The sequence below is a fragment of the Paralichthys olivaceus genome, chromosome 3 (genome assembly GCF_024713975.1).
Source record: "Paralichthys olivaceus isolate ysfri-2021 chromosome 3, ASM2471397v2, whole genome shotgun sequence".
In the NCBI taxonomy this organism is placed as follows: domain Eukaryota; kingdom Metazoa; phylum Chordata; class Actinopteri; order Pleuronectiformes; family Paralichthyidae; genus Paralichthys; species Paralichthys olivaceus.
In genome coordinates, this window is record NC_091095.1 from 16,824,155 (window position 1) to 16,836,848 (window position 12,694).

Genomic DNA, 12,694 nt, shown 5'->3' on the forward strand with positions numbered 1-12,694 from the left:
GAGGGTGTCAGGCAGTGTGCTCTGTTACAAGGTCGATGGACAGAAAGACAAACGAGGACTATTTTTTCAAGTAGCACACGTCCATTGAATAATCCCTTACAACTCTAAGTATGTCCTTCATATATTATACTATATTTATAATGATATCCAAATATAAATATAATTCAAAATAAAGCTGTAAATAAAAATAAATAGTGCTTTGTTCCCCTCCATAATATCTGGAATGTGTGAGGCTGTGTGTTGTTAATGGGTCAGTTGGTTCCATCGTGCTTAGGGCTGCTCTCGGGATATTTCAGCGTTTAGCTCTTGGCACTTGCGGTCCCTTCTCTGAGCGGGTGCAGGCCAGGGAGGGAGGAGAGGAACCGGAAGAATCTGGGCATGTGTGGGTGGGTGGTCATGCCATTGGTTATGGAACAGCATGACTCACCTTTATAGATAGAAGGTAGATATATGCTCTATGATTAAAGTGTATGTGCTGTTCTTCATAAGGACGGTTGATATCTGTGACAATGAAGAATGGGGCTGCTTTTTAAAGAACAAAGTGAAAGTGATGCTTTGCTCAGCTCTACGTCTTTCCCACTGAAATGAATGTACTTACAGCACTGGGTGTGTGGTGACTGTCTTATCTGTGCTTTACAACACTGGATCATCAGGGCAGTGGCTAGCAGTGGCTCAGGAGAGAGCTCCAGGGCAGCATGTGGTGACATCTGATTCAGGTTCCAAACAGTCTTTTTTTAAATATTTTTTTTGCAACTTAGCTGCGGCCCTCCTCGGCAGAGCGCTGGTCGGACTTGAGCTTGACGAACTCCTTGGCCACGTCGTCATTGTTGCGCTGGGAGAGGATGCGCAGCACGGTGAGGCCCGTTTCGTCCATGTGGATGCGTTTACCTAGAGGCAGCCAGCAGGCGACGCTGCCCTTGGAGGCCATGTCTTTCAGTTGCAACACGGCCATGCCCACGGTGCGGTCTTCCCGGGCGAAGCAGTAGTCCTTCACACACACCTGCAGCTCGTAGCACTCAGGACCCGCCTCGCTGCTCAGGGTGCTGCAGTGGAGGAAAGAGATGAGTGCATACCTCTGCCAACAGTGAAACCACATTTTAATTCACTAGGTCCAGATCTTTATTTGCATCTGCAACGTATTGCACAAACTCATAAATATTAGTCCCCTAAATGTGCCTGATTTTTTTCATCAAGATCAATTAATTATTCTCTTAATCACAAAACAATTTTGAAAAATCTAACAATTAAATATCTTGGCCCCTGATCCGGACACTTAAGAAAATTAATGGATTCTAGATTTTGCATAATCCCATCAACAACAAACAATAAACAAACAAGACGAAAACATAACTTCCTCTGCAGAGGTAATTATTATCGTCATTATTGTCGTCAATTACTCACAATGTGAAAGTTTCGTTGTATTTGGGAGCCCAGCTGTTGTTCTTTGACTTGGTGGCGTACTTCCTCTTCTTGTCGCTGAGGTGGGGGCCGATGATGTAGACCTCCACGAAGGGCCGGAAAATTCCCTGCGTCTGCCACCTCAGGTCATTGGCAGCCACGACTGAGACAGGGACAGAGGGAGAGGGTGGGAAAGTGTGGGTGAGAGAGCGAAACATTTTTTGTGGAGTAAATGTGTGAAAATGTGATGAGAGAGAGAAAATTTAGAAGAACAAAATACTGGCTCTCCCTCAGGCCTCACACTCAGATTCCTGTCAGGACAATAAAAGTAGCATTGGAATTTGATTCTGTCTGACAAAGTTGTATATTTCTTTGGATGCTGGCTTCTATGCCTGTGTCCTAGGATGGCAATAAAACAAGTTCCCAATGCACTCATGTATACCTGCACTTATAATGCACTCATTTATTCCTGCACTGGACACTGGAAAACTAACAACTATTATTTCAAATTTTCTGTTAGACCATGTTTTCATTTGACTTCTTGCTGATCATCTGTTCCGCTGAAGACTTGGGTGTAAAATATGCAATGGGGCGAATATTTAATATCCTCATGTGAAATGGATTGAACTCATTAAAAGAAACACATTTTCACTTTAAAGTGTAACAAGTGTCTGTCAAAAATAGTTGGAAATGACTGATTACTGAGTAACTTTTTTGTCTCAGTTCCACGATTTCTGGCCATGAATGAATCAAAATATTACATCATGTTTGACAAAATGATCCCACATAAACGTCCACTCACTAGCTTTTTCAAGAGCTTTCAACTCTATCACACAGTTACATAGTTGGATAGCGTTTGCCCAGTTGTCAAGGAGATGGACGTGTTGAGATGCAAACTGTATTTAGTAAGTTACGGTTATCTCCAGCTGAGCAAACACTGATGTCCACCTTATGATGCATGTGAAAGTTCTGGAAAAAGATGGTGGAACTCGATGCAGGACTGTCTTCATCAAATAGTGTCAATACAGTGTCAAGAATAAACATTCAAGCTGATCTATTTCAATTTAAGAACAGAGAACATTCTCCTTGTACCTTTCACTGTGACCTTGTGCTCTCCAGTGTTGGGGTGAGTGAAAATCTCCACGTGGATGGACACCTCCCCCACAGCATCGTCCACTCCGGAGCCTGACAGTGCGGACAGGACACACTTCATTAACACACTTGCATTTGCAAACATGAACTGTTTGAGCTCCTATCACCGACCAAACAGCAACACCAGCCTCTGTGCCCTGATAGAAAACAAGGTAACAGACCAATTCCATTTCAATTCCTCACATTGGAATGGACTCAGCTATAACCCTGTGGATAGTACACAAAATAGTCGACAGATATTTCTTTTTTTGAAATAATCACTGTGGAACAGGAGAATTTAAAACAAGGCACAGTGATCTGTTTGTGTGATTGTTGTGGTCTGGAAGTGATCAATCAGACAAAGCTGCTATGAGTGGGCTCAAGTGTTTTAATGCAGTGTGCAATTTGCATTGTGAGATGCCCAGGAACAGATTCAGTGGGTGACAGATAACAATGTGGATCCAGTGAGGAAGAGTAATGTGAGCCCACTCATAGATGCATAGTGTCTGTGCGGATGCAGAGAGGTTAGTAAGAGGCAGAGAAAGGGAAGTAGAAGACGACAGAGAGTGAGAGGAAGATTAGAAAGAGGGAAAAGAAAAGGAATATGAGGAAGTAAAGGAGGAAGAAGAACAGAACAAAGAAGAAGAGGAAAAGAGAAAGAAGAGGAGAAAGAGGGAGAAGAGGGGGAGGAAGACAAAGAGAAGCTGAGAGAGTGGTTGGTTCCCCTGACGTAGATCAGGTCAGGACATGCTCAGATGGACACACCCATTCCTTGGTAGAGATGTTTACATGGTCAGAGGAGGGGCAGGAGAGAGGGAAGGAGCTAACAGGAGAGAGGAGTCATTCAGCCTCTCAGTTCTGACAGTGAGTGATGGTACTAATAACATCCAGCTCACAAAATACATGTGACAGGGCACATATTCATCATACTACAGACTATATGGTTAGGAATGCAGAAGGATGTAGTCTGAAGTTCATCCTTGAGTTTTAACCCTGAATTAATATAATATGTATTTCAGTTATTCCACGTCTGCACCATCCATTCAAAATAGCTCAATCCTGGGCTCTGGGTCCTTGGTTATTTACTTTTAGCGGCTGTCACTGTTTCAGGGAGAAGAGGACGAAGAGCTCCAGCTCTTTTGTCTGGGAGGGACATGGTGGTCAAATCTTCCCTCAATGTCTCGGTGTGGTTATGTTGTGGTTAACTTCACCATACAACTCCAGAAGGATACGGTGACAGATGGACATTAATTCTAAATGTTTTAATTAGCTACTTCGTTCTGTCACCGGTATCTTTGTGGCGACGACCAACAGCCTGTGTGTGCGTGTGTGTTTTCCACCAGCCGCCCACTAAACAAGGTGTGGGAGTTAGACGGCAGAATGTTCCTGGCATGCAGCTCTCTGCATCTCCCTGGAGAGCATTATGGGATTGTTGGTCTCGCTGCCAACAGGACCAAAGAGAGCAGCAGTCATCCATCTGGCCTTGTCTACACTGGAGGACGTCCATAAAAGATGAAAAAGAAAACTTTGCTGGCTGGGGAGGCAGGAAGGTGTTGCCAGGGAGGCGTAGGCTTTTCTTCTTATACAAACACACCAATCACAGGTGCTTACTTTAAACCACACTGCAAATCTTAATCAGAATAAATAAGGATTCTATGGCTGTCTGATTGATTTGTTGTATGTTACGCCTAAAACACAAGGATAGAAATAGAAGCCAAAAAACACTAATGTTATTGTTGCTTTCCAAAACTAGAGACAACTAAACAAGCAATGTTTGTTCTAGACTAATAAACAGTGTGCTTACATAAATCTTAAATCTTAAATCCAACGTTTGCATGTACAAAAACATTACGACAGAGGGCTGCTTAAAGGTTAGAACATTGGAAATTTTGAGAGTAAAGTCATGATTTTACAAGAATAAAGTTTTTATTTTATGAGAAAAAAGTCATACATTTATGAGAATAAAAACGAAATATGAGAATAAAGTCATAATGAATAACAGGGTCAATATCAGCCTGCTTTAAAATTAGGAATATAGAGCATCTTGTTAAGTTATACTTGAGCACAGGTTCTTGCTGATATTTCCCCAAAATGTTTTTGTCTTTGTTTTCTTGTAATATTATGACTTATTCTTGTCAACTAACTAATTTACTCTTGTAATGTTGAGAATTTAACTAAATTATGACTTTTTTCTTACTCTTCTTTACAACTTTCGTCTGATAGTTTTATAAATAAATATATATATCAAATTATGATTTTATTCTTGTAGTATTATATTATTCTCCAATTCTTCTTTCTAATACTCCATCGTATGGAGGACAAAGCCTCAGAATCACTCTTCTTTCCTATCAGGTAACAGCTCAGATAAGAGGCTGAAAATCTGCTGCAGTTTAATTTGTGAAGCCAAAACTATTTATTGTTTTGGGTTGATAAAGGTTTTTTAAACTTAGATCACTCACTTTTTAACATAACCCCTAATTATTTTACAGGTTATTGTTTTGAATAAACTGAATGGATACAGCTTCTTCATTGTCCTGCGTGTGTGTTTGTGCGTCAATTTTTTGATACAAATATGAAGTGACAGAACTCAAACCACATGACCTGAGGGACTGCTTCTGATTGGCTCAGCTGATGAAGGGAGGGTGGGTGAGTCGAACACCCTTTTCTCATCACTGCTGCAGGGAGGGTGGCTCAGCACGTGGGAGCTCTGTGTGTGTGTGTGTGTGTGTGTGTGTGTGTGTGTGTGTGTGTGTGTGATGATACAGCAGTCAGGGACAGGGAGCCCTCCCAGACAAACTGAGCCAACTGTCGTCATCATCATCCTCATAATCTCCTCTTCGTCAACTTCTTTCACTTCAAACACAGGGGGAGGGGCAGTAACGTGGGGAGGGGGCAGGGGACGGATGATACACTGAACCTCTGCTTCAGCAACCTTGAGGACAGTCTCCCTTAGTCACATTGCTTTTCTCGGTGACAAGCTCTCAACATACGCACACACACACACACACGCTTGGCCCTCGGGCCGCTGACGGTGACATCATGCTGGATCAGGATTCCTCCACTTTAATGCATTTCTGTTGTTTTCGTCTGATGTCCGCACATCATGCTTCAGTGCAGCTCCATACATACAGACATCAGTGTGTATATTACATGCATGAATGCATAAAGTCTACATTCTTATTGTTGTGCTGGGCATGTGTGTGTTTACAGAGATAGAGCGAAGAAGAGAGGAAGTATGTTGCATCTGTGCAATGCATTTGTCTGCTGAGATGAGTTCGAGCAGGCAGGGGGGAGTTTCATGATGCACATGGGGAGGGAGGTGGAGGGTGGAGGGAGTTGGGATTTGGTCTGGAGACTTTTCTGGTGGTCCTGGATTTCTCAGGCCCTGAGCCCGAGTGTCACATACCCTTGTCTGGGTAAACATCCTCACTAGTGGTGAACCTCACCCCCTTCCCGCCGAACACTGGCCCACAGATGGGGCAGAGGGAGGGGTGGACAGAGAAAGCAGAGACACGTAGAAAGATGAGGTTTGCAGAGGAGAAAACAGACCAACATGAATAAGTCTTTTATCTAATGCGTTATTTTGTAGTTGAACTTACTCAATTAAAATAGGATGAGCAAATTTGACTAATGTATTTGAATTTACTCATTTAAGTTTGAGAATTTAATGAAATTAAGATAAATCAATTTGATTTATTAATATATTAAATTATCTCAATAAAATTAGAATTATTTCACTGAATTTCAATTAAATTAGTTGAATCTACACAATTAGATTCATTACATTTTTTGTCTAATGAGTTACTTCTCCTGAACTGATTCTTTTTCATCTGATCTGCAGTGTGAAGACAGTCCTATGTAAAGCTCACTCAGTTCTATTGCATTGAAATGTATATTTTCAGAATGGTCCAAAAACGGCAGAGCATTTTGCCCAATTTTGTTTTTTTAAATAGTCATCTACTCAGGGAGCCCGGGGACACTGTGTCAATGTCAGTGCTTCCACAAAGGTGGCTGTTATGTAGCCATCTGACGATGCGACTGAGCCTGAGCAGCGGAAGGAAAGAGCGATAGAAAAGACGGTGGGTGGGTGTTTATTTCTTCATCGTAAATAGCTGTCAGATCATGTAAAGAATAATCTTTGTGTATCCAGAGGCTGGCTACCGGGAGACTCAGCTTTTCAAAGCAGGGAGAAAATATCGCACGGCTACACAGCCTCAACTCGACTGGGAAACCCTAACATCAACAAAGAAGCTGGAGATACTGAGCAGAGTGGCTCCTTTGAGAGAGAGCTAAGCAAAAAAATATATATAATAAGGATCTGAATTACAGAACATTAAAAATGAAGTTTACATAGAGCAAATAAAGATACAGGAAAATAAAGAGAATCAAATGTCTTACAAAGACACAGACAGGGAGCAGTGTCATGAAGAGTAAAGCGCATTAGTTTACCTTGTGCGTTCTGTGACTGGACAAAGGTCTTAATGAGTTTGTCTGTGGCCTGAGTGTAGAGGGACAGGGCGTAGTGCAGAGACAGGAGGTCAGGACTCTTCTCCAGGAAAGTCTTCTTCAGACCCACACCACCAGCATGGAAGTATTGCTAATGTTCACGAGACAAAATAGAAGACAATTAAAACAGTTGAAACACATTGTTCCTGAAGAAGCAAAGGCAGTTTTAAATCCAAGAAAACAGAGCGATGTCTAATGTTGTTGGCTTTGTAGACAAACCAAAGCATAAACTGTGTTTTCAGTCTGACAACTCATGTTTAAAATGTTTCTTACAGCAGCAGAGCATAGTTAGAGTTTGGCGTCTAAGGACTTCACTGCTTCCCCAGATATGGTTACATTTATATGATGGTGAGTGGTCAGCAGATATCTTTGATAAATAACCCCTGGCAGAGCCTAGAGGTGGATGCTGGAATGGTGGAGAGGATTGGAGTGAGGCATGTCACATGATTTGAGCAGAACAGCTTAAGTTGGCTGCCTTTACTAATGTGCAAGCATCACTCCATTTTATGTTCTTCCATTTCATACATGTGACAAAATCTATGCACGTGTAAGAGTGAATTCCTACCTTAATGGTGTCGAGGGCCAGCTCTATCACCGCACACTGCTTGGGTGAGAGCGCTTTGGCCTCCTCACGAACCATGTGCTCCTAAAGACAACAAAGAAGCACTGACCAAAGTGAGCAGCCTGTCCATTCATACCCTGCTCCATATTTGCTCTGTGATTGGAGTCCAGAGCCCAGTGGCGTAAAAACATATCGTACCTTCAGCTTGGACAGCTGTCCCAGCTCCTTGGCAGCGTTAAAGATGAGCTGAGTGCCCTGAAAGAGTCAGACAGAGAGAAAGATAGACAGGCAGAGAGAGAGAGAAGAGTGTTGTTGTTATTATTAGGACAAAAAGGGGCAGCAGTAAACGGCTTAGTGTCACACAGAGGACGGGAACGTCTCTGACACACACATTCATAGACAGTCACTCTGAGCCGCTTTACAGATGTCAAAGCACTTTCTCCTTCAAGTGCTGTTATCACACTTATGTATTCTTTCCAAAACATTACACTCTGCTACACTCTGCTACACACACACACACACACACACACACACACACACACACACACACACACACACACACACACACACACACACACACACACACACACACACACACACACACACAGTGTGAGACATTTCAGTACAAAGAGAAGGGAATGTGGTTCAGCTCATGTCAGGGGTAAGAAAGTACACATACTGCAATCAGAAACAAAACGTGTGTGCGCACACACACGCGCACACACACACACACACACACACACAGGTATTTACTGGGACTGCAACACTGCTTCTTTAAATCCTATCTTAGTTCACAGCTCTGCGTATGAAGTTAAGTTTGACAATATACTGTGTGTGGCTCCCACCTAATGAAGTTTTAATAATTATACAAACAAGCAGAAAATGAAACAAAATACACAAATATGTGCATAGGAGTTTCACTTATTTGTCAAACCTAGAGAAAAACAAGCATGTACCTTTGAAACTGTGTTGTGTCATTTAAACTGTTTTTCAGATACTTAAGATATAGTCGGTCAGGTTCATGGAACAATAATCCAAACTCCCTCCAGGTTATATTATTTTACACTGTTAGAAAATAAGCACCTGCACGGATGAAATTAATAATGTGTTGCCAAAATGCACCATAACCCCAAGTCAAGGAGCCCACCATCAGTGGCTTTGCCTCGTGATGCTGCAGCTGAACCACGCCCTTTCATTTAATTTTCATGTAACATGTTGCTTTTCAATCCAAATCAAATGAAGTGAGCTCCTTGACCTGGGCTTTGAGGAGCGGTTGAGTGCAAACGTCTGCACATTGAGGACATTCAACTGTATGATCTGTGGTTAGTGCAGCTAGTGTACTGGCAGCATGTGATAGTGGGATTTTCACGGACATGTAGACACTACGGAGCGATAATAGAGAAAATCAATATTTCCATTGCTTTGTTTGACAGAGTAGCTGAGGGAGAAAGACAGAGACACAGAGGAGAGAGACGAGACAGAATGATCTGAGGGGGTTTAGTCCTTACATCACTGTGAGAAGCATTCTTCAGCCTCCCCTGGAAAGAGAGCATGTGGTTAATACATCAAGCAGTGGCCAGTCCCTGCAGTCTGACTTCAGTGTCACTGATTAGTACGTAATGAAAAACTGCACGTGTTGCTTTAAATGCAAACAAATTTGAGGACATCTTCATCATCATCATCACTGCAAGGGATTTCACCTTTTTTAAGTTTGACAACTCTCCAAACAAGTTTTTGTCTTAAAAGAGTTAAAAACAAACAAAAAACAAAACAAATAACAACATAATTTGACAAATATATAAATTCATGTTTGACAGAGAAGAAGAGTGAGATGGTGACATGTGTAAATGGATGTAACAAAATATTCCTTAAAAATATACAGGAGACATTTGTATTTTCTGCACAGGGTTGAATTTTGATGATTGATACCACTCTCATGTCTGTATGTGTTAGTTTAGAATAAAGACAGAAGACAAGGTGAGGCAGTGAACCTTGCTCCCTCTACTGTAACTAAGGAGACATCCTCACTAACTCCAGAGTTTTAGAGCCGCTAAAACCGAGACGTTTGGAAACACAGCTCACCCTGTTTTAATATGGAAACTCTGAGGCTGTGTTTTATAGTCTGAACGGGCAGAATCGGAGATGTTTGGAAACAATGACGTGGGCGCTCACAACTCCTTGCTGATTGGATCTTTTTTGGTCATGACGTAACCTCCCTCCCGGAAGAAAACAACCTGAGTAGGATGTGTAGCCATTACATGTAGACATAATAGTGGTATCAATCTTCTCATCTAACTCTGATCAAAATATTAAATAAGTATATTTACCAAAATGTATATTCAAAACTATTCCTCTAAAAAAAATTCAATATATCACATGTGATGACTTCGCATATTTGGTGAATATTAGGTCCGATTTTAAATCTGTAGACTAAGATACAACTTTTTTTTTTACAAATAAAATGTGTTAGGGGCTTCTAACACATTACCGGTGCAAAAATTAAAAAAAGAAAAACAAATGCGGTGACACACACGTAGAGGACACCCACAAAGATGTCAAGAAAGTTGGTGGTGATAAGAGCTGATGATGGTGTCGGAGTGCTGCGGAGTTAATACGTCACTTCCTGTCTCTGTCTGTAGCACCCGGCAGCTCCACCTCTCGCCTGAATAACGTGGATGATTTGATGCGGTTGTGAATGCATCTGTGCAGAAACGTCCAGCTGTGTTGTGCATGTGTGAAAGGCAGACTCTGGGTAAACTCCATAGCCAATTATCCAGATTTTACCCAGAGGTCTTGTCTGAAAATGACTATATTTTGGCTGAACATCAAAGCAAACCAATGGCCACCTGTAATAAACAGTAGTCCTTGTATCAGGACTGTCAACATACAGTTTAGCAGGATTGCATTAATCATAGTGACAACAGAACGTGAAACCAAACCAGGACATGTCTGCAGAGACATACAGTACAATACAGTGTTGTACAGTATACTGAGAGAGGACTGCAGTGTTGAAATAGATCAGATGCAAGCAGCAAACCCACAGTCGGAGGGTGGGGGAGTTGGGACACAGTTCAAACAGGAGGGAAGGGAGGGGAAAGTGGGGGTGGGGAGAGGTTGAGAGGAGGGAAAAGTGGGGTAGGGTCTGGATGTGGGGGTACGACACTGGATACCGAACTACCAAGAGATCAGTCACCCCACCTGATTCCCAGTCAAATAGACACAATGCATGAGAAGAAACAAGGCAACACCAGGCGCAAGAAAGGAGTACCACTTCCTGTTTGAGGAGAGTGTTCAGGAAGAAGAGACAGCAGAAGAGGAGGGAGGGGGCATTGATTGGTGGAGACTGTCAAGGGGGTGGGGCCTATTAGAACCAGTCAGGAATGCACCATGCTCCTGTCTTCTCCAAAGAGAGACAGAGTCGGAGAAAAGAGGAGAGAAGAGAACGAGGAAGAGGAAGAAGAAGGGGGAGGAGGAGAAGAAGAATAGTAAGAGGCAGAAGAGGAAGAGAAAGGAAAAGAGGAGGAGAAATAATAATAATAAGAAGAAGACAGGTCAGAGAGGTGAGGCCCTGAGAAGGGACAGGGTGTGATGTGGGGCAAAAAACAGGGGAAGATCGCAGCCACATATAGCAGAGGACCAACCACCGTGGACGGACAGACAGACACACACGCAGGAGTGCTGTACTTACAATCATCTGTGGAGGAAGAGCGGTGGGAGCAGGATGTAATAGTAATCACAACGACAACAACCAGAGAGAAGGGTCAGTCAAGCTGCAAAGAGCCCCACATCAATCAATAACACATGTTTGGGCCTCAGGGCTGGATGCACCAGGAACCAATCGACATCTGTCTAAAGCCTGGACTAAGGACAGCTAGGCAACTAAGAGCGTCCTGCAAATAACTCACTTTTTACTGAGAATATAGAAAATAAGTGTTTTAGCTTTTAACAACAGATTCTCTAGATAATAATTTGGCTTGTATCTACACTCACTATCTTTATCTGTTTTCTTTCCTGTCTCAGTTGAATTGGATGAAGGCTACCTGCAGGCGTATGGCTACTGAGGCGGAGCCAGTCATTAAAATACAAATACTTAAGTGGCTTGTACTGCTCATGTTAATCAGGATTGATAATCACGTGATATGAGGCTCTTTCGTTAATAACCAAACACAAATAAGAACACATATATCTAAAACAAAGAAAACGAGTGGCTGCTTTCCAAAATGCATGATTCTGTTTTTTGAAGAGGGCCAGATTATTCGGGCAAATGTTTTCTGCCACTCTGATAGGAGTTACTTAAAAATCAGGAATCTCTCCAAACAATTGTTTGCTGACATACTGGAGAGCAGCCATGAGCTGGTGTTATAATGATATGGTGCACTCCTTTTTTCTTTTTTTTTTTTCTGTAAAGGCTTTCTTCTTGATTGCAGGGATCAATGAAGGTAACGGGGGCGATACTGAAGATAATGTGTGCAAGGGGGTTGAGGATTAGGATTCCATGTAGATGTGAGGCAGAAGCATTTTGATCTTCCTCTGGCTTTTTGTTTTTAGAGGAGGGCTGCGTTGAGTCGTGACACATAATGTCTGCCTCTGTATGATTCCCTTTCTTCATTCTCCACCTCCTCCTCTCTTTTTTTTTTTTTGATGCTGCCTTGTGGGATACGTGTGTTTGTAAATGTGTGGGTGCATGTGTGTTACATGTTTTCAGCTTTTGTCATCATTAGAAGATTACAAAAAAATACTTAAATCTTGCTATCCCATGTAGTTTTTCCCCCAAGCACACAAATAAACATAGTCTTTGTGGTGTAGACACCATGTGCATGTATGCTATACATGTTGGCAGTGCCAGGTATACATGCCAATATAAAGCGTGTAGCTTGGAATTTATATTGTATGTAACTGTATGGCTGTATGTGTCAGTTTGTAGGCCTGTGTGCTTTCACCGTTTGGTCTGTGAGAGGCGGCAGGACGATGGTCTTCTCCATGGTGTTCATCACCAGCTTCCACAGCTCCTTCAACACACGCTTCAGCACAGTCTTCTCACAGATCTTAGCAAACAAAGTCAGGCTGGTGCGCGGGGGAGAGAGAGAGAGAGAGAGA

General features: G+C 42.3%; 1 protein-coding gene across 1 annotated transcript in view; it reads right to left on the minus strand.

Annotated features, from left to right (window-relative positions):
• Positions 1-754: 754 nt before the first annotated feature.
• Positions 755-12,694, minus strand: part of unc13a (unc-13 homolog A (C. elegans)) — a 43,487-nt gene continuing 31,547 nt past the window's right edge. The window contains exons 34-41 of the mRNA XM_069522254.1: positions 12,538-12,661; positions 7,796-7,852; positions 7,601-7,681; positions 6,979-7,126; positions 5,936-5,992; positions 2,491-2,583; positions 1,402-1,561; positions 755-1,043 (exon numbers count right to left, since the gene is read on the minus strand). Of these exons, the coding sequence (XP_069378355.1) occupies positions 755-1,043; positions 1,402-1,561; positions 2,491-2,583; positions 5,936-5,992; positions 6,979-7,126; positions 7,601-7,681; positions 7,796-7,852; positions 12,538-12,661 (1,009 nt within the window). The remainder of the gene's footprint in view (positions 1,044-1,401; positions 1,562-2,490; positions 2,584-5,935; positions 5,993-6,978; positions 7,127-7,600; positions 7,682-7,795; positions 7,853-12,537; positions 12,662-12,694) is intronic.